The sequence below is a fragment of the Octopus sinensis genome, linkage group LG16 (assembly GCF_006345805.1).
Source record: "Octopus sinensis linkage group LG16, ASM634580v1, whole genome shotgun sequence".
NCBI lineage: Eukaryota > Metazoa > Mollusca > Cephalopoda > Octopoda > Octopodidae > Octopus > Octopus sinensis.
In genome coordinates, this window is record NC_043012.1 from 32,286,853 (window position 1) to 32,309,409 (window position 22,557).

General features: G+C 38.7%; 1 protein-coding gene across 1 annotated transcript in view; it reads left to right on the forward strand.

Annotated features, from left to right (window-relative positions):
* Positions 1-1,130: 1,130 nt before the first annotated feature.
* The window catches only part of LOC115220435 (baculoviral IAP repeat-containing protein 7-B), a 33,023-nt gene continuing 11,596 nt past the window's right edge, over positions 1,131-22,557 (forward strand). The window contains exons 1-3 of the mRNA XM_036509962.1: positions 1,131-1,218; positions 15,459-15,908; positions 21,443-21,585. Of these exons, the coding sequence (XP_036365855.1) occupies positions 15,500-15,908; positions 21,443-21,585 (552 nt within the window). The 5' untranslated portion in view covers positions 1,131-1,218; positions 15,459-15,499. The remainder of the gene's footprint in view (positions 1,219-15,458; positions 15,909-21,442; positions 21,586-22,557) is intronic.

Sequence of the window (22,557 nt, forward strand, 5' to 3'; positions counted from 1 at the left end):
AGAATGCCTTTTTTCCTGACTTATGGGCTCTTAGATGACTTACATATACATATATATTTGTGTATTCATCTGAAGAAAATGGTATTTTATAATGATATAATGTACTCATTAATCAATTAAAAAATTTGTAGGAGACATTTGTAATGAATTGACAGCTATCCATCGTTTGTTATATATATATATATATATATATATATTATATATATATATATATATATATATATACATACATATATATATATATATATACATACATATATATATATGTATCAAAAGAAAAACAGGATGCAAAGGATTTTGCAGTACATATGTTTCGGGCTTTATTGAACAACTTATTCTTATATCAATGCATGGATCTTTTCCTTTAAGGCAAAATCTAAAGGAAAAGATCCCAATGCATAATTGATATAACAGATAGATCAAAAGCCTTCTTCAGCCATATATATATATATGGAGAGACGATGAGAATCAATAAGAGGTAGTAGTGTTTTCTTCTGTTTTGGAATTGTATTTTAATGTGGTTTTGTATTATATATGTATCATATACATACGTGTTATATTCCCATAAAAATAAAATGCACGTTTAACATTTAAAAAAAAAGCGTCAAACTAATGTCTAGAAAATTTGGCACTAGTAGAAAATAGGTAGCACTCTGAATAGGGATCAGATTGATCAAAGAGAGAATGTGTTTTGATTGTCCCAAAGGTTCGGAGTCAATTTACTTTGCTTCGGAACTAGCAATTCAAGCCTCCACATTTATAGAGCTTCAACTTCCTCATTAGTGCTAGTCCAACTTGGAAAGTAGAAAATATTACCTATCAAAGGCGTAACTTCGGTATAAGTACCGGAAGTACCGAATACATTTCAAGAAAGTGTTCTTTTTTATATATGGGGTTTGTGTTAGGGTTAGGGTTAGGGGTGGGAGAAAAGGGTTTCTCTTATCTTCAGAAATGTATACAAAGTCACGTGTGTACCTATACCGAAGGATCGCCCCTACCAAAAAAAAGTAAGCATGAATAGAAGAAAGGAAGCAGGGGAGAGACGGTGAGGAACATTGACATTAATCTAAAGCAGCCCCTAATCATCTGGGCAATGTTTCCCAAGCAAGAGATGGTCTCCATGAGAGAAGAATTCCATAATTACCTCCCTTAGTTATTACACCAGATTTCCTTTAAAATTAAAAAAGCTGTTATTGATACCAATTTTATTACGGAAAGGTAAGTGGAAATTGTGAGAGAATTGGTTGTGTCGTAATGAATTAACACAAATAAGCTTATTGTCGAACGAATAGTGTGGTGTTTGCTGGTTGGAATGACCGTTGTGAAATGCGACAATATGGTGTTTGCTTCACAACGAGTCTTCTTTGGTGGCGAGAAATCTTGTTGTCTCTTTCTCCTTTTGGTTTCTAATGAAAATCGAAATTAAAGACGGCTCTGGATATCTGGTCGGAAATTGCGATCCAGATTAAAGGCCAGTGGTTTGGTGAAGAAATATTCTTAAATATTAGTTGTCATGCAGAGACGCAATTTAAAATTCGAGGGAAAAAAAAAATAATTAAGGCAAAATAGTTTTTGTTTTGTTCCACATGCCCCTTCTTTTGTTTAATTTGCAGTTTTACTGGTTTATTTGTTTTGCCTTTTATTATTTTCACCACCTTTTTGGGTCCTGACATTTATTTAATTTCCAATAGAAGCCAATTTTGTTTTTAAAAATTCGAGTTGACTTTCGTTTCGAAAAGATCTCAACTGCGATTCATCACGAGATTAGAAAGAAAGCACCTCATTTAAATAAGGCATTTTCAATTTCGTTATGTATTTAACTAGCTATTTGTCGTTTATAACCTGATAGTAAACTTGTTTATCTGTAGTTTGTTGTCAGCTGACAAGTCTCGTACAGATCGAAACGACTAATTCCTTTGCTAAAACTCACTTCCGCATACTCTTGTAGAGTTTACTCGAACTTACACATACATACACACACACCCACACATATACCAGAAGAAATACGGAATCATTCCACTCGTTCTTTGAAGACATTTGGCCGCTCGTTTGCAACATCAATTCCTTCTGTCAGAACCATTTATTGTTGTGGGTACAACAATATAGAGTTTTAATTCTCATTTACGATCGGAGAGAATGTCTTTGAAAGCTGTTCACTGATCACAAACACGCGAACACACACACGCATTGACTGTACCTATGTTTTGCAGATAAGTAGCATTACATGAAAACTGTTAAACATTAATTAAATGATCACTCAGTGTATTTAAGTAGTGTATCAAATATAATTTTATAAGGAAATGTTGACATTGAATTCGAAATGTACGATTTGATGAAATAGTTGTCAAACACAGTAAATGTACCATGGCATGAGTACGGTCAGAGATGGAGATAAGTTGCTAATTTTATATATATACGTGTAACATGGAGATGAGGCCCTCAACTCCTGTAGGATTCCTGTGGTCGCCATTGTGACACCCGTGTTCCACATTTTAAACCAGGCTAATTCCATTTCTTTCCAGGCTTGAACACATTTGATGTTTTAGTGAGAGAGAGGGAGGGGGGTCGACTTCAGTACTTGATGGCTACTTTATTCATCTACCTGGAAAAGATGAAAGACAAGGCTGATCTTAGCGAAATTTGAAATCAGAACACCATAAAGCTTGATATCCGACGTTCACCTTAAATATGCCATCTTGAGTCTGAAGGAAGGGCCAGTACCCATGACTCTAACAGACCTGAGCCCAGTTACGATTGAAGTGGTGCCCAGAAATTAGTGAGGTCGATGTTGTTAATGTTCTGTTCAAACGGTTAGAAAACTACACCTCTAGGAAAAATATGAGCAGAGAGGAAATCCCAGTGGGCCAGTGGTCTGGGAAGAAATGACTGAACGTAGTGGTTATTCCTGGTCAGGAGTTGGGGTGATTGGTGGAGAGATAAAGTGGGTGGGATGCATGAGTGCTCAAGGTATGAGACCAGTTTATTCTGAGGAGCAGAGGCCATTATTGTAGTGACAGAAAAGATAGAGAGAAGAGATACATGCCTTTGGGCCAAAGACTGGAATGTGTCTTTTTGTGATTGAATGCAGCCTTTTCTGGATCAAAACCAAGATGTTTGTGCATATATATTTCTTTATTGCCCACAAGAGGCTAAACATAGAGGGGACAAACAAGGACAGACAAAGGGACTAAGTCGATTATATCGACCCCAGTGCGAAACTGGTACCTTATTTTATCAACCCTAAAAGGATGAAAGGCAAAGTCGACCTCGGCGGAATTTGAACTCAGAACATAACAACAGGCGAAATACCGCTAAGCATTTCGCCCGGCATGCTATGTTTGTGCATATAGCAGCAGCACTGTCCCAGATGGAGATGCAGTACTCCATTGTGGACCTCACTTGAGCCTTGGAGAGGTGTCACCAGTTGTCAGGGGCTAAAATATCTTCTGGCCATGGATTGGATTTTAGCTATGTTAAGGATGTGCTTTCACCACTAGAGATCCTCAGTAATCGTGAGGTCCAGCATTTGAAGTGACTGTGAGGTTGTACATGTTTAGAGGAGTAGAGTAAGGTGATGTTTTCTTGATATGAGAAGTGCCTTTTATTATATTCCCTGGCCAAGCAAAGCCCTCTGAGTGGATTTGGTGGACAAAAATTGAAAGAATCTTTGTGTGTGTACTAGTAGGACCTGTGTAAATTCCATGGAATGAAAATTATTATGAGGACCTATATGAGAAAGAAAGGATGATTTGCATTTTTATAGCATTTACAGTTTAGCTTTCTTTAAATATTCTTGATGTTTGTCTACATTCATTTCCTCACATCTCCATCGGCATTGTCTTTTTCTTCTTTTTTTAATATTTTCTTGCTGTTCCTCTCTGATGTGTGCTCTATATCTGTTTCTCTTTTCCCAGGCACCTTGCAACTGTGCTTCTTGTGAATCCAGAATTTAGGCTAAATTAACTCTTATAAACAAATATCAATTTTTTTAAGCAAGCAAGCAATAAATAATTGCACTTATGCATTTGCGATGGTCTCTATAAGAAAAATTAGTTAAATAAAAAAATACTTTTCAATATAAATGCACCACTATTGCTGTATCTCTCTCTCTCTCTCTCTCTCTCTCTCTCTTTCTCAATATAACCATCTCCCCTGTGCATCTCTCTCTGTCTACCGGTCTCTTCAGCTAACTTTTTAACCACATAATAATAATATATATATATAATAATATGAGGGAATATTATTCCAAACTTACAGGGAAAAATTCAATTTAGAAATACTAAATCAAATTTCACAAAATATAATATATATATATATAGAGAGAGAGAGATTAGAAAAAAACCCACCTTTTATCAATTCAAAATGAAAAATTAAATTACACCATCTAGAAAATTACATATAATAGAAAGATTAAATATAATGATGATTAAGTAATGTGCAAAATAATAAATAATAAATAAATAAATAGATACCAAATATATATGTTTTATTTATTATTTTGCACATTACTTAATTATCGTTATTTTTTCATCTTATATTTAATCTTTCTATTATGTAATTTTCTAGATGCTGTAATTTAATTTTTCATTTTGAATTGATAAAAGGTGGGGTTTTTTTCTAATTTCTTTATATATATAATGGTGTGTGTGTTTAGATTTGTGGGACTTTCAGGTTTAGTCCCACTGTATGGCACCTCAAACAAATGTCATCTATAGCCCTAGGCTGACCAAAGGCTTGTGAGTGAATTTGGTTTACAGAAACTAAAAGAAGCCCATTATGTGTGTATGTGTCTGTGTGTGCGCTCACTTGTTGATTGCAAACAGTAAGTTTACTAACAGTTTCATTTACTTGCAGTCTGCATTGAAAGCATGTCTAGGTTCTTACCATATTTTGATGTGTTGTGTGAAATTTTGTAAACAAGACACTTGTTCATATGATATCATTTGTTTCCAGTTCTCTAGATAAAACATGTCCGGGCTGTTTGTTGTTCAATAGACTAGAAGATAATTAACTCATTTGGAAAACAAGTAGGAATTGGTGACAAGAAGGACAACCAGTGAAGACCCATACGAGCATGGAAGATTAATCTTTGATGATAATATGTATGTATGTATTCATATCTATATCTATCTATATACATCTCTCTTTCTCTCTCTCTCTCTCTCTCTCTGCATATAGAGGCACCCAGCATTGCCCAGGAATGAAATTGTTCTTTATATATTGGTTGAAAAAAGCCAAATATGTTGTATAGAAATTTGTTATTCTAAATTCAATTTATTCTTCATTTGATATACAATTTATTCCTTAATTGAGAAATCAATTCTGAATTCATAATGCAAAATAATAATAATAACAACAACAACAACAACAATAATAATAATAATAATAAATAATAAATGGAAATACAAAATTTACCACTTTTATGAAAGGAGATATATTCTACCATATATGTTGGAGGAAATTATGTAAGAGCTTCTGGGTAAAGAACATTCTTTGTTTTCTGGTTTGGAGCATAGACAAATAAGTTTTGCAAACTACCAACCTTGGAGTAACCAACATAATGTTGACCATGAGAAAAGCAAGTCAGTAGATTTCAAAGTCTGACCATGAGCTTTATTAATAAACATTGCAAAGCAAAGTCACATTGGGAATTGTGTTCGTTTGAACTCAAATAGCATGTCTGTTGGTTTGATTGGAATTCTTGGAATGAAAACCTCTTTCCCAGAGGTACATCCAGTGATGATGGTAGCTTGTATCACATTAGGTGATAATGTCTTCACAATCAACCTTGTCCCATTGCATAATTTAGGAGGATCTAAATTTCTTAGAAGCATTATTTGGACTCCCACATTCAGAAAAAGTTTATGTGGAGGAGTTTCAGGTGGTTCAAGAGAATTAAGGAACTCTGTTGGGTAATGGACAGGTCGACCAATTTATTTCATCATCATCATCATCATCATCATCGTTTAGCATCTGCTTTCCATGTTGGCATGGGTTGGACTGTTTGACTGAGGTCTGGCAAGCCAGTGGGTTGCACCAGGCTCCAATCTGATCAGGCAATGTTTCTACAGCTGGATGCCCTTCCTATAGCCAACCACACCAACAGTGTAGTGGGTGCCTTTTTTGTGCCACCGGCATGGGAGCCAGTCAGGGGCACTGGCATCAACCATGTTCAATTTATACTCCTTAATGATTGTTGGACTCTTATTTGTTAATTCATGGTTAATCCTTGCTATTGTTTCATTTTTTTGAGCAAGAATTTCCCTTTCACACAACCATTTATGCGAATTATTATTATTACTTAAGTCTGATATCAGTATTCCCATCAAATGTTACTTTCCCATTTCCTAATTGGAGGAGCCAGGTTGAAAACTGTTTTGCACATTGGCCCCATGTAGTAAAGCTCACATGTTGGTATTGAAGGAGAATTTCTGTACTCTTATTCCATAGGTGTGAAGACTTAATGCATGCTTTTATTTCATCAGGTCTTGTTTGTCTTGGAATGACTGGTAATGTCTGTCTGAAGTTTCCTGATAAAAACTAATGTAACTCCTTCCATAGATTCATTGTTGCTTCTGATGTCCTGTAAGTTTTATCAAGAGCTTCCATTGCACCTCTATGTGATATGATGCATTCATCCCAAATGGTAAGGTGGCATTGGCACAACATTTCTGCTGAACCCGAATCTTTGCTTATGTTACAAATTGGATGTCATTTGTGACCAGGTTTAGCAGTAATTTAAAAGCAGAATGAGCTGTTTGTCCTCTTGGGAGAATGGGGGCAACAAAGCCAGACAATGCTACAGCAGCTGCAATTCTTTTTTCTTGTCTTACCTTGGAGAGAAGCAATGTCATTAGAAATGTTTTACCTGTACCACAAAGAAGCATCAAGAAAGATCATTCCTCTGCTTTTTTCTGGCGATTGGGGAACACTACATGTGCGCACACACAAACACTCATACATATGCATACAGTCTCAACAGATGAAATGGACGTGTGTATGTGAGAGAGAGAGAGAGAGTTAGTCAAGGGGTGTGTCATGTAAACATACATACATAAATAAGCAAACATCCTTTTTGTGTGTGTGTGTGTGTGTGTGTGTGAGATAGCGAGTGCTACTTAGACATCACTCTCTCTCTCTCACACACAGACATGCACACATACTTACAGAAATGATGTAGGCATGTGTATTTATGTATGTATGTATACATGACAACACACACATACATAAATGTATACAAACGTACACACAAAAACATGCATGTGTGACTGACTACAAATACATAGAGCTGAACACAGTGCGCAAAAAGTAAATAAATAAAATCATTTTATAGAAATTAACTGTGTGCGAGTTCCAGCGAAAGAATGCTCATAATTTTTGGATGCCCCATGTTGAATTGCAAAATTTTAATGTGATCATCATCATCATCATTGTTTAACATCCGTTTTCCATGCTAGCATGGGTTGGATGGTTCGACCGGGGTCTGGGAAGCCGGGAGGCTGCACCAGTCTGATCTGGCAGTGTTTCTACAGCTGGATGCCTTTCCTAACGCCAACCACTTCGTGAGTGTAGTGGGTGCTTTTTACGTGCCACCGGGACAGGTGCCAGGGGAGGCTGGCAACAGCCATGATCAGTTGGTGGTTTTTACGTGCCACCGGCATGGAAGCCAGTCAGGGCGGTGCTGGCATTGGCAACGTACGGATGGTGCATTTTACATGCCACCGGCACAGGTATCGCAACCACAATTTCCATTTGATTTTTGATGCTGACGTACTTGACTCAATAGGTCTCCTCAAGCACAGCAGGCTGTCCTGTGATCCAAGGCACTTTGGAAGGGCTGGGGCTTCTATGTGAAGCTGGTGCAGGAAACAACCATGAACTCACATTATTTGTCGGATCATTTGTGTAATAACGAAATCAAACCTGGAATGTGTGTGTGTGTGAGATAGAGAGAGATAGAGAGAGAGAGTGGAGAGAGAACATTGCATGCAATGAATGAGATAAAGATGAAATGAAAAAGAATCATATAAATAAAAGCACATTAAAAACTATCTTGTACTGAATATTTAAATTTGTGAACTTAGTAAATATTTCTTTCAGTAATTTACCATCCTTGTTTACAAATAGTGAATTAAAACTTGAAATGAAAACATCAAAATAACGAGTGAGAGACTTCGCCAATTTTACGTCAATACTGGAAGTTGACATTGAGAAACCTTTTTAAAGAAGTGAATATTATTTATTTCTAATAAAAAAAATAAACTGATGACCCTATTAGGTATCCGAGGTCAAATTATTCATGCATCCCAAGTATGGAAGCAAATTGTGCAGCTGTTTTCATGTGAAAAGCAAACACACACACACACACACACACACACACATATATATAAATATATATTCCACTCTTTGTTCTTTCATCCCCTCTCTCTCACAATTCCTTGCCTTCTCTTCATGCCCACCTTCCCTCCTCCTTCACTTTACTCTGTCCCTTTCATTTTCTTCTCGCCCCTCCTTGATTCTTCTATCCCTCTTTCTCTACCCCTCTCTTTTCTCTCACCACGTGATCGGAGTTCAGCCAAGCCTGACATTTCTTTCTTGGTTCAACTACTATCCGTGCAAAATCTGTATTCCTCTCTGTGCCAATCAAATCTTATGTCCATACCGTAAGGCTTCACTTCCACACACGCCAGCTTAATTTAATTCGTCCTTAGTTGAAAGACACCCATTGTTAATGTCCTGTTATTTGTATTTGTGTACCATTTCTCCGTTTTTTTCCGTCCTTATTTTCGTATACATTCTCTGCTTTCTTTCAAGGAATCTAATGCTCTTAGCTTAGTTTTTCTTTGGGGCTGGCCAGATTGGAGTAATCTCGAGTATAACCAGCCGAAATTGCGAAGATAATCTGGAACTCAACTGAGGAAAGAAAACTCCGAATGACCCATCCTTGTTTTTTTTTGTATCGTCTATCTGGATGTTTTGTTGTCCCTTTTTTGTATCACCTAACTGTCTGGATGTTTTGCATTCTTGTCCAATTTTGTATTTTTTATATATATATATTTATACACACACACACACACACACACAGACACTTCTATACACACACATACAAATGGTATTTGTTGGGTCTTAGCAAAAAGACCTCTATCTCTAGAGGTCTTTTTGCATTGCCTCTGTGAGGTCCAATGTTTGAAGGTCATGCTTCACTACCTCATCCCATGTCTTCCTGGGTCTACCTTTACCCCAGATTCCTTCAACTGTTTGGGAGTGGCACTTCTTCACACAGCTCTCCTCATCCATCCATAGTACATGACCATACCAGCGCAAATGTCTCTCTTGCACGCCACATCTGATGCTTCTTATGTCCAACTGCAAGTTTGTCAGTGGGATTTAATTCACGTAAGTCCAGTGACTGGTTCTCAGATAGATCAGCAGAAATTCATGATCTACTTTTAGTAAAACAAAACTTAGGTGATACATTTTTTTCTCAGTCCTTGAACCCCAACTCAAACGAAGCTTACAGAAAGCTGAAAAGGAAAGTGCAGATTGCTCCAAGGAGAAAGTAAACAGGAATGGTGGAATGATAGAGCAAAAGGGGCACAAGAAGCAGCTGTTAGAAATGATGCCAAGGGTTTGTACTCTTATGTTAAGGAGGTATATGGCCCAAAATCTTCTTCGATAGCTCCAGTCAGAACAGCATATGGATGTTTGCTTCTGACTGACACTGCTTCTATTCATAAGCGCTGGGTAGAATATTTTTCCTTATTTTTGAACAGACCAGCAGGACGATAGAAAAATTCGAACACCTTCCAGTTATAGAGGAGATGGCATTTGAACCAACCCTAAATGACATTTATTTAGCTGTGAATAAGCTGAATAACAATAAGTCTCCAGGGTCTGATGGAATCTGTGCAGAAGTCTTGAAATATGGGGATGACAAAATGTTTGAACTCTTGAATATATTAATTTGTCACTTTTGGAGAATTGAGAAAGTGCCTCAAGACTGAATTGATGCTGTTTTAGTCTCCTTGTATAAATCAGGGCCAATGGCTCTGTGTGGTAATTTTCATAGGATTTCGCTTTTGTCTGTGGTTGGAAAGGTACCTGCCTGCATTTTGTTAGAACGTTTAAATACCTTTATAGTTCCAAATGTAGTGTCTGAGTCTCAGTGTGATTTTCGTTCCTCCAGGGGCACAGCTGATTGTATCTTTACTGTCAGACAATTTCAGGAAAAGTGCATTGAACAGAATCTTGCTCTATGCCATTGCCCAGAAAAATTTGTAAACATGATCAGGGTTTTGCATCAAGATATGAAAGCTAGAGTTAACTTTGGTGGTAGGCTCTCTGAATCTTTTGCCATGGAAAATGGAGTAAAGGAAAGAGACCTTGATGCACCCACCCTCTTTGCAATGTACTTTGTTGTTGTGTTGTCACATGCTTTTCAAAACTCTGAGGAGGGTGTTTACATAAAATATCGAACAACAGGGAATGTTTTTAATCTGACCAGGCTGAAATTCAAAACAAAGGTTTTTAATTCACTCATTAGGGAACACTGACGATTGCAATTTTGTCAGTCATTCTGAAACAGGTCTACAATCTCTTGTATCTGCATTTGACTTGGCTACTGAAGACTTGCGTAGGTTTGAAAGAAATGAAGCTACTATGATCCTGGTGCAGCCTCCTGACTTGCCAGTCTTCAGTCAAACAGTCCAACCCATGCCAGCATGGAAAGTGGACGGTAAACGATAATGATGATGTTGATGATGATACATATATGTGTATATATATATATATATATGTATATATATATATATGTATGTATATATATATCTTACTATGATGAGTGTTATGTCTGTCTGTTTAGCAAAAAAAAGTGTGGAAAAGTATGATTATTTAGTGGATATTGAGGGTAATTGTTCAGTTTATGGGCATAAAATAGTAAATAAAAATTACAGCCAAGTAGAAGGGAAGTAAGTCAACTTACTTCTCCACTGAATTACACCATATAGTTCAGGATAGTTTTATTAAGGAATGATTGTGATGACTTTGGCTCATCTGTTACGCCATATATGAAAGTTTTAATTTAGGATAGCTTTATTAAGAAATGATTGTGATAGCTTTGGCTCATCTTTAATCGGTGTATGAACAGTTAGCGATACTGTGTTTTGTATTAATAAATCACCTTTGATTTTTTTGTTAAAATTCCGGTGACGAGGATTAACTATGCATTAGATCCCTATATAGTTCATGAATTTAAAAGGTTTAGATTTGTGATACTATCCTTTTATTTCCCATCATAGATGAGCAGATTCCTAAAGATTTTGCTTGTACATTCACAGCAAACAAGGCACTTTAGATCATGTAGGTGTATTTTAACCCACTCTGATGTTTGCACACAGCCAGTTATCCATCACTGTGAGTAGAGCAACAGACTCCTGTAATTTGAAAATTTTATATATATATATATATATATATATATATATCATCATCATCATCATTTAACGTCCGCTTTCCATGCTGGCATGGGTTGGACGATTCAACTGGGGTCTGGGAAGCCAGAAGGCTGCACCAGGCCCAGTCTGATCTGGCAGTGTTTCTACAGCTGGATGCCCTTCCTAATGCCAACCACTCCATGAGTGTAGTGGGTGTTTTTTACGTGCCACCGGCACGGAGGCCAGTCAGGCGGCGCTGGCTACGGCCACGTTCGGATGGTTCTCTTACGTGCCGCCGGCCATGTTCGGATGGTTCTCTTACGTGCCGCCGGCACTGGTATCACAGCTACAAATTCCATTGATGTTGATAGATTACGATTTGATTTTGATCTTGATCTTCACTTGCCTCAACAGGTCTTCACAAGTGGAGTTTTGTGTCCCAAGAAGGAAAGGAATGCATAAGTGGGCTGGCTACATCCCAGGTGTAGGCTACAGGATTATGGTCTCACTTGTCCTGCCGGGTCTTCTCACGCACAGTATGCTTCCATAGGTCTCGGTCTCTAGTGATTTCCTCAGTGAGACCTAAAGTTTGAAGGTCATGCTTCACCATCTCATCCCAGGTTTTCCTGGGTCTACCTCTTCCACAGGTTCCCTCAACCGCTAGGGTGTGGCACTTTTTCATGCAACTATCTTCATCCATTCTTGCCACATGACCATACCAGCGCAAACGTCTCTCTTGCACACCACAACTGATGCTTCTTATGTCTAACTTTTCTCTCAAAGAACTTACACTCTGTCGAGTATACTCCATCGGAGCATACTGGCTTCATTTCTTGCAAGCTTACGCATATCCTCAGCAGTCACGGCCTATGTTTCACTGCCATGTAGCATAGCTGTTCGTACACATGCGTCATACAATCTGCCTTTTACTCTGAGCGAGAGGCCTTTTGTCACCAGCAGAGGTAAGAGCTCTCTGAACTTTGCCCAGGCTATTCTTACTCTAGCAGTTACACTTTCAGCACACCCACCCCCGCTGCTGACTTGGTCACCTAGGTAACGGAAGCTATCAACTACTTCTAGTTTTTCTCCCTGGAATGTGGCGGAAGATGGTCTCTGCGTATTTTCAGTGTTTATTACTCCCGAGCATCTGCCACATACAAAAACTATTTTCCTAGTTAGCATTCCTTTGACATTGCTGCACCTCTTATGTGTCCATAGCTTACACTTGGTGCATCTTATAGAGTTTCTACCTACGCCTTTTCTACAGATTGAGCAGGGCCATCTACCTGAGGGTGTTTGTGATTTGTCTACCTTCCTACTTATTAGAACTTTGGTTTTAGCTAGGTTGACTCTAAGGCCCTTCAATTCTAATCCTTGCTTCCACACCTGAAACTTCTCCTCCAGTTCTGATAGTGACTCAGCAATTAGGGCAAGGTCATCAGCATAGAGGAGCTCCCAGGGGCAACCTGTCTTGAATTTCTCCGTTATTGCTTGGAGGACTATGATAAATAGGAGAGGGCTGAGGACTGAACCTTGGTGGACCCCTACCTCTGCCCGGAATTCTTCACTGTACTCGTTGCCAACCCTCACCTTACTAACAGCATCCCTGTACATGGCTCGTACAGCTCTCACTATCCATTCATCTATCCCTAGTTTCCTCATTGACCACCAGATAAGGGATCGGGGGACCCTGTCAAAGGCTTTTTCCATGTCGACGAAAGCCAGGTACAGAGGTTTATTTTTGGCTAGGTATTTCTCCTGCAGCTGTCTCACCAGAAATATGGCATCAGTGGTGCTTTTCCCTGGCACGAATCCAAACTGCATCTCGTCCAAGTTGACTCTCTCCCTAATCAGTTGGGCTATGACCCTCTCCGTAACCTTCATTACCTGATCCAACAGCTTGATACCTCTGTAATTATTTGTATCTAGGGCGTCACCTTTACCTTTGTAGCAGTTGACTATTATGCTGCTACACCAGTCATTGGGTATGACTCCTTCGTGTATCACCTGGTTAACTATATGGGTGACTAGGCTATGGCCAACACTGCCAGATATTTTGAGCATCTCTGCAGTAATTCCTGATGGGCCTGGGGCTTTCCCTGTCTTCATGCTTCTAATTGCCTTAACTACCAAAGAACTGTCAACTCGGATAGCTGGTCCCTCTGTTGGGTCGACATTCGGCAGACTCTCTTTATCCCATTCATTTTCTTTATTCAGCAACCTTTCATAGTGGCATCTCCAAACTTCTCTCTTTGCATCCTCATTTAGTGCAAGTGAACCATCATCCATGCGGACACATTTCTCTCCTACCACATCACGATTCTCTCCCACACACAGTCTTGCAACACGAAATACCTCAAGTCTTTGGTCCTCACAGCGCAGAACATTGGCAAATTTTTTGTTATCTGCTTCCCCTCTGGCTAAATAAACCTGTCTCCTAGCTTCCCTTCTGGCAGTCTGATACAATTCCCTGCTACCTCCATTCTTCCAGTCCCTCCAAGCCTGTTTCTTTTGTCTAATAGCCCTGTCAACCACATTGTTCCACCACCACATTACCCTGGGTCGAGATGGGACTTTGCTCCATCCACAGATCTGGTCAGTGGCTGTCAGCAGATTGTCCCGTAGAAACCTCCAGTTTTCTTCCACATTATGTGAAGCTATATCCCCTTCTATGTCATCGAAGACTTCGAGTAGTACGTCTCTAAATCTCTGTCCATTTGCAGGATCTTTAAGCTTCCAGATCCTTCTCCTCCAAGCTGGTCTTCTTCTGGGCAACTATTTAGCTCTGATCCTGAAGTCGCTAACTACTAATCTATGTTGAGATCATCATCATCATCTTCGTTTAGCATACGCTTTCCATGCTAGCATGGGTTATATATATTTATATATTCGAATGTGATCGTTACCAACGTCGCCTTACAAGCACCTGTGCCGGTGGCATGTGTAAAAAGATTTGAGCGAGGTCATTGCCAATATTGCCTGACTGGCCCCCGTGTTGGTGGCACATAAAATGCACCCACTACACTCTGAGTGGTTAGCGTTAGGAAGGGCATCCAGCTGTAGAAACTCTGCCAGATCAAGATTGGAGCCTGGTGCAGCCATCTGGTTCGCCAGCCCTCAGTCAAAATCGTCCAACCCATGCTAGCATGGAAAGCAGACATGAAACGATGATGATGATGATGTTGGCCAAATAGAAAATATTGTCTACAAAGAAGTTTTGTAATCATATTGATATTATCGAAAAGAATATGTTTCATATTTTAAATAAGGAAATTTGTGATCTTTGAATATAAACAAGCGTAAAATAGTGTAAACAACTAAAATAAAAGTATATCTAAATAACAATTTTTCTTAATACTTTTTATGTAGTGGTCGAAGGAAGCTCTAACTTTCCTCATGAGTGGTCCACATAACCATTCATGATAGATACAAAGGCTGGGAGCCTATTTCAGTTCAGGAGTGAATCATCACATGTCACTGAGTCACAAACACACGTCATATAGCTGCAATAGAATGCTGTATCACCAACAATAATGTGATTTCTCTAAGACATTGCCCAGTAATCTTTCAAGTTCATTTACACATTTCTCAATACATACTACTGCTATGACTTTCCTCCCTCATTTTATGCCTCCATCATAGATGGGTAGATTTGCAAGTATATATATGTGTATGTGCTTGTGCCACATAAAAAGCACTAAGTCCACTCTGCTGAATAAAGAAGCATTGTTTTTGACAAAATAATGTGATTGCAAAAGAGTTAACCCTTTAGAGTTTAGACTGGCCATATCTGACCCAAATATTCTACTTGTTTCATATGTTGACTGGCCAAATCTAGCCTCTCACACTTATCTAACAATGTCATTCTAAAAAATAAATAATCGCATTATTGAAATCTTGAAGCTATGAGAAAATGTGTAATTAAATCAAAACAATGTAAATACATAAACATTCGTTTGTCCAAGTAATTTACAACAACATCTTTATTGATTTTTAAATTTTTAAATTTTTATTCTATTTTTTTTCTAGTGTCATCTTTCATAGACACTGCCGATGTAGGAGAATCAAGTATGAATAAAAATGGCAATGATATTCCACACCCTCATTGGTTGGCAGAGAACCGACTTACAACATTTCAAAACTGGACTAATAAACATGTGTCAAAGGAACGGATTGCTGAAGCTGGATTTATTTATACAGGAGGAGACAGCAAAGTAAAATGTGTTTTTTGTTATTTAATAATCGATGAATGGAATGAAGGCGATGACCCTTTCGAGAAACACCAAGAACTGAATGCGTTTTGTCCCTTTTTGAAAATCCAAGCAAAAAAGACTGCATCAGAGAACAATATAATCGTACATAAACCCTATTTTCCACAATACAGTTCAAAAGGCTCAAGAGAACTAACGTTTGAAACATGGCCAAGAGGTCAATATCCACCGCCAAAACTATTAATTGATTCAGGATTCTTTTACACAGGTTAGGAACCATTTCATTATTTTCTGTTGATTGGTAATCATCGTTATCATTTAAATGTCTGTTTTCCATGCTGGCATTGTAATGTATCTACTCTGCATTTACACATTGTGTTTTATGAGGATGTGTTTGTAGTTTGTGCTAATTACTAAAAACAATAAGACATCCATTAGTTTTTCTCTAAGTGTTGCTGCTGGTTAGAGCTACGGATATCCATTTTCCTGGGGAAAAGGATAAGTATTGTAAATACTAGTTGTTCCTTGTATCATTGTTGAAAATGGCTGATGCCATATGGAGGCCTGGCCCTCTGTTGGTTATGATGGTTATGAGTATTCCAGTTGATTCGATCGTCTGAACAGCCTGCTCATGAGGTTAACATGCAAGTGGCTGAGTACTCCACAGACACACATATGCTTAATGTAGTTTCTTTAAGGGGAAAATGATTTATTTAAAATAAAATATTAATCTTTATATAATAATAATAATATAATAATGAAATTATTGTATACAGTGCTCAGGTGCACCACAACTTGTCAAAAGTGCGTATAGAGTATATGCAGTAATGTACAAATGTCTGGAAAGCGATCAGTGTATGAGTCAGATACATGCTTGCGTGTGTATGGAGGGGAGAAAATCAGGTGTAGTGTTGGTGAATCTCAGGAAGCATGGAAGTTTTGAAGGATGCAGTGCTCCGACAACTAACAACTGTTGCCGGCAGTTCATTCCATATTTCAGCAACTCTTAGTGTAAAAAAAATGTTTCCGAAAGTCATGGGAGCTGTGTTGTTTTCTGACTTTGTAAACATGTCCACAGGTGTTAGACAGAAGGCGGCGAGCTGGCAGAAACGTTAGCACGCCGGGCGAAATGCTTAGCGGTATTTCGTCTGCGTTACGTTGTGAGTTCAAATTCCGCCGAGGTCGACTTTGCCTTTCATCCTTTCGGGGTCGATAAATTAAGCACCAGTTACGAACTGGGGTCGATGTAATCGACTTAATACCTATGTCTGTCCTTGTTTGTTCCCTCTGTGTTTAGCCCCTTGTGGGTAATAAGGAAATAGGTGTTAGACAGATGGAGTTTGAAAAGGTGCTCAGAGTTATTGTTAGTAAGATGGTTAATAATTTTATGGGTGTCTGCCAAGTCAGTTGCCAGACGTCGGAGTATCAATGTATCCATGCCCAGGGAAGTAAGGTGTTCAGAGTATGGCAAATGCCTGATGGAGGGTATTCTTTTGGTTGCACGTCACCGGAGGCTTCCAGACGATTAATATCCTGGGCAAGATAGGGGTTCCAGACTGGTGATGCAAATTCCAGGTGAGGCTGCACCATAGCTATATAAAGCCTCAGATAGAAAGCCAGAGAGTGGCTCACAAAGGACTTGGTAAGTGATGCCAAGACACCCTCAGTCTTCTTGGAAATTTTAGCGATGTGTTTTGTCCAACGCAAATCACTGTCAACAATAGCACCAGGTCACGTTCACAAGAAGACTTTTTGAGATTAATGTTGTGGATGGAGTAAGTAGACGCTGGGTTTTTCCTCCCAAAATGCATGGTGGTACATTTGTCCACAGCCAGCTTGAGTTGCCAGTCCATGATCCACTGCTGTATTGTGTCCAGGTCTGATTACAATAAAGATCTATAGTGTACAGGATCTGTCCTCTTTATTTCGAGGTACAGCTTGATGCCATCTGCACTGTGGCATTCTTTAAGTTGGCATCTATGTGTTTAACATATGCAACAAATAAAAGGGGGCCAAGAACAGATTCCTGTGGTACACCAGATGTCATCTCGTAGGGTGAAGAGTTCTGTCCTAGAACTGTGACAACCTCTTTTTGGCTGATAATGAAGGACTTCAACCAGTTATAGAGATCATCTCTTACACCATTTGCAGAGAGTTTCACCATAAGTCTTTTGTGTGGCACAGAATTAAAAGCCTTAGCAAAATCCAGGTAAACAACATCCACCCAGGAGCCGCCATCAGTGATTCGGGTAATATCCTCAAGAAACTCGATAAGTTGATTACAGCAGCTGGAGTTAGGAATAAAACCAAATTGTGACGGCTGGATGAGGCTGTGAGACTTCCAGAAATTCCAGAGGGTTTCTTTGACACAGGATTACATCAGTTTGGCAATGCAGCTAGTAAGACTGACGGGGTGATAGTTGACAGGTGATGTGCGGTCACCTTTTTTGAACAGAGGGATAACACTGGCAGTTTTCCACTGCTCTGGAGTAACACCATTGTCAAGACAGAATTGAAAGAATAATGAAAGTTGGTTCAGAATAAAGTACCCACCGCGTTTGAGAAGTAGGTATATAACACCATCGAGACCAGGAGAGGCATAGTTAAGTTTATTCTTAAGGTGGCGTTGTAGAATTGCTGGTGCAAATTTCATAGTAGTTATAGAGTCCGGTGTCAGAGGTGATGGAGATGGAACATTTTGATCTTCGACAGTAAAGATGCCTGCATAGCATCAAGCAATGATTTCTGCACATTCTTTGAGGTTGTCAGTAATCTGCCCTGTGTGGGGATTGTGAAGGGGACCAACTGGAGAGTGGGGTCTCTGCTTTGAATGTAGATACTTCCAGAACACTTTGCTGTCAGGGTTGGTTGCTATGCACTGTTCAAATTCAAGCACTGCCTTTTTTGTCACCTGCTTGAGATGGTTGGCTGATCTATTGCACTTTTTCCTGTTGATCTCTGATTTGTGCATTTTGTATTCCTGTTCAGTATTACGGCGTTCTTTCCTGGCAAGTCGGACTGCTGCAGTCTACCAAATTGCACTATTGGGTAGTTTTTTGACCGATGCTGCACATGCCGGCCATATTGAATTCAGAATGTTCTGAAGTATGGTGTTCGCATCTCCATAGACATAAAATTCAAGCCAGTTTGGGTGTCGCAGCTTGGTATAGGAGTTGGCAGTTTGAAGATGGTTGTGGTTTTTGTTACAACCAATCAGAGACAAGTCAGCCATGATCATGGAATGATCAGAGTCACCTTAAGGTTCTTCAGTAGCGACACTAATAATTGTTTCAGGAGAAGCGGTAAATAGTAGATCCAAAGTGTTGTTACCCCTTGTGGGGGAGGTAACAACTTGGGACCAATTTGAATTCAGCACTAGCTCTTGGTTATCTCACCCCCATTAAAAAATTGGGTTATCTCCCCACTAAAAAATTAAGCTTATGAGGTGAGAACAGATTGGATTAAAAAGGGTTAGATCCTTTTGATTCAGTTACTTCAACACATTGTTGGGTTTTGGCCTCCTCAATAGGCATGGTAGGATTTGTTATGAAAATGTTCAACCACTTTACAGAGTGTGTTGGGTACTTTTACATGTTATTGCTTTTATGTGGTACTGGCACAAGTTCATTTTAAATATAAGAGAGTTTACGAAAAAAAGAAAAGACAAAGACAGGTGGTGTACAAAACAAACTAGTGTATTAGTATACCGCTCAGGAATAGAAAAAGTCTTTTACATTTTCGAACCTACGCTCTTCTACAGAAAGGGACACAGAAAAAACAAGGAGAGAAAAAAATTTTAAATATTACTGGCACAAGGGTATTTTATATGGCACTGGCATGAGAGCATTTTACATGATACCAGCACTACAAGACAAAGACCTCTTGGCTGGGAGGGAGAGAGTTGGGGCATGGCCATAAAGCACATACCTGTATGGATGGCCATGATTTTACTTAACTTGATGTGTTTTCTCAAGTACGGCAAATCACCAGAGATCTCAGTCCCTTGTCATCTCCTCAGTAAAGCCCAGCATCTAAAAATCCTTTCTCACTACTTCATGCCACATCTTCTTGGGTCTCCCCCTTTCACAGGTTCCCTTCACAATTAGAGATCACCAATTTATATTGTTTTAATCTTTAATTTCTTTTTAATTTCTGAGATTAACACTAGCCACAAATTTATCTTGGAAGGGTATAGTTGATTGAATTAACTTTCTTTTGCAAGATCAGTGACTGAATGTCACTTATTTATTTTTATATACTGAGGTCGACTTTGCCTTTCATCCTTTCGGGGTCGATAAATAAAGTACCAGTTTCGCACTGGGGTCGATGTAATTGACTTAATCCCTTTGTCTGTCCCCTCTATGTTTAGCCCCTTGTGGGCAATAAAGAAATATATTTATTTATATATTGTGAACTGGGATGAATGACTGCTATGTCTAGCAGACAGGTGTACCAGTACTGAGGAAGGGTAAAATCCTGAAACCAGCTGGATAGGTGTTGTTCACAATATAATGGACACAGATATTGTGTCGTTAACCAACTGGAAGAGGTGTCCTCCTAGGGTTAAAAAGAGTAGTAACGTTGTTCTGTACCAAATGACCACACTAAGGTGGTAACAACCATTACTTTTCAGTAGAGTTACTACTTGCATCTCTTATACAGATTCTAGAACTAAGCTATTTTGCTTGTTGAAAAGTTATTAGCATTATGACATCTTTTTTTCTTTTTTTTTTTTTTTTTGAAGTAAGGTAAGGGAATTTTTTTAGGAATTATAACCGTGTTTTGTGGTCTGCTACCACAACAGCTCCTTTATAGGATCCAGTTAGCTCAAGACATCATCAGGAGGAACCATGTCTGGTTTCGGCCCCTACTCCTCTACCGTTTTGATGTGGCGGGACCCCCGCCTTTTGGAGGTGTCTTCAGCTCTGGTGTTGGGTGCATGTCTTTCTTCTTTCTTCTATTCCCTGGCCTCTTTGATGTATCGTCAGCGACTGTCAGCCAGTGACTGACTGACTTGTCAAATTTTTCCCTTTAAATACCTACCGCTAGGCTCCAGCAGGCAGCCCCAGCAAATTGTCTCTGGAATTTAATTTAAATTGATTAGGAATTAAATGGAAATGTGGAGAAGAGTGAGTCTGATCTTTGGTTAATATAGAAACAACTCTATACATTTTGGTTTTATTAGACTTTCTCAGTGAAATATTGTTACATATGCACTTACTAGATAAGACGGAAAAAAGAGATAAGAAAACATGAGTTTTCTTGTAAAGATTATTTATTCTTCTAAAAATTATTTATAGGTATAGGAGTGTCTGTGTGGTAAGTAGCTTGCTTACCAACCACATGGTTCTGGGTTCAGTCCCACTGCGTGGCACCTTGGGCAAGTGTCTTCTACTATAGCCTTGGGCTGACCAAAGCCTTGTGAGTGGATTTGGTAGGCGGAAACTGAAAGAAGCCCGTCGTATATATGTGTGTTTGTCCCCCCACCATCGCTTGACAACCGATGCTGGTGTGTTTATGTCCCCATAACTTAGCGGTTCGGCAAAAGAGATTGATAGAATAAGTACGAGGCTTACAAAGAATAAGTCCTGGGGTCGATTTGCTCAACTAAAGGCGGTGCTCCAGCGTGGCCACAGTCAAATGACTGAAACAAGTAAAAGAGTAAAGAGTTAAAAGTATTCATTGGTAAGGCAATTTAAAATAATGATATTGAAAAGTTTACATGTAGGATAACATACTTAATATGGTCTTATAATTAGTATTGAATATTTTGTAATGTTTTTATTCTGATTACTTCTTCAGGGAAAGGTGATAAAGTGCAGTGTTTCCATTGTTCGTTGATTGCTGGCAGATGGGACCCTAATGATGACGTGAATATCGAACATTGTCGACTGAGCAAAGATTGTGTTTTTATGAAGTTACTTATGGGACCTGACTATGTTCAAGTAAGTATTGTAGAACATCTCTATATACAGTTGCGGCCAAAATGTTCAGAACAGCATTGTTTTTGTCAGAAAAGTAGGTATAAGTTTTTATCAAAGTTGTTTTAGTTTCTATAATTTTCACACACAATAAATACGATATTAATTGTTATTGTCTGAGATTTTGGTGTAATTTGAGAGGATAATACAAAAGTTATGGATGATTTAGTGATTCAGTGCAAAACCCATGGCGGCCAAAATGATCAGAATGGTTGCTTTTACTCCGTGTTTTAGTATATTTAACCGGTGAACTCTAATGTTTTGAATTTGTTTACCTGACAGTTAGTTTACTAAACATTAGTAAGAATATCTGCAGTGTACTTTGTTAATATAATGCCACTTACTCCGTTACCAATTCGTCAGCAGATTATTAAGCTTCGAAAGAAGGATAATTTAAGTATTGGGTCTATTGCAAAGATTGTTAACAAGTGAAAAAGTGTTGTTCACGGTATTCTTAAGGTCTACGATGATTGTGGTTCGTGTGAAGAAAGAAAGTCTACAGGTAGGCCAAGAAAAACGACCTAGAGAGAAGATCGTGCTATGGTAAAGTTGGTTAAAAAGGACAGATTTAAAACTGCTGCTGCTGTTTCTCGGGAAATGAGCATTGTACTGAAGAAAACTTTATCTCGAAAAACTGTGTCTCATCGTTTAGTTGAACATGACCTACAAGAAAGAGCACCTGCAGTGAAGCCACTGATCATCTCCAAGAATAAAAAGTGTTGTCTTACCTTTGCAACCGAACATGTGTTGTGGTCTCAAGAAAAATGGCAAACGGTGCATTTCCGTGATGAATCTAAGTTTATGTTATTTGGCTCAGATGGGAAAAGGTACATTCTTTGAAAAGTAGGTGAAAAATTGTTGCCTAAATGCCTTAAGACTAGTGTTAAATTCGGTAGACGAAGTGTCATGGTTTGGGGGATGATATCTGGAGATGGT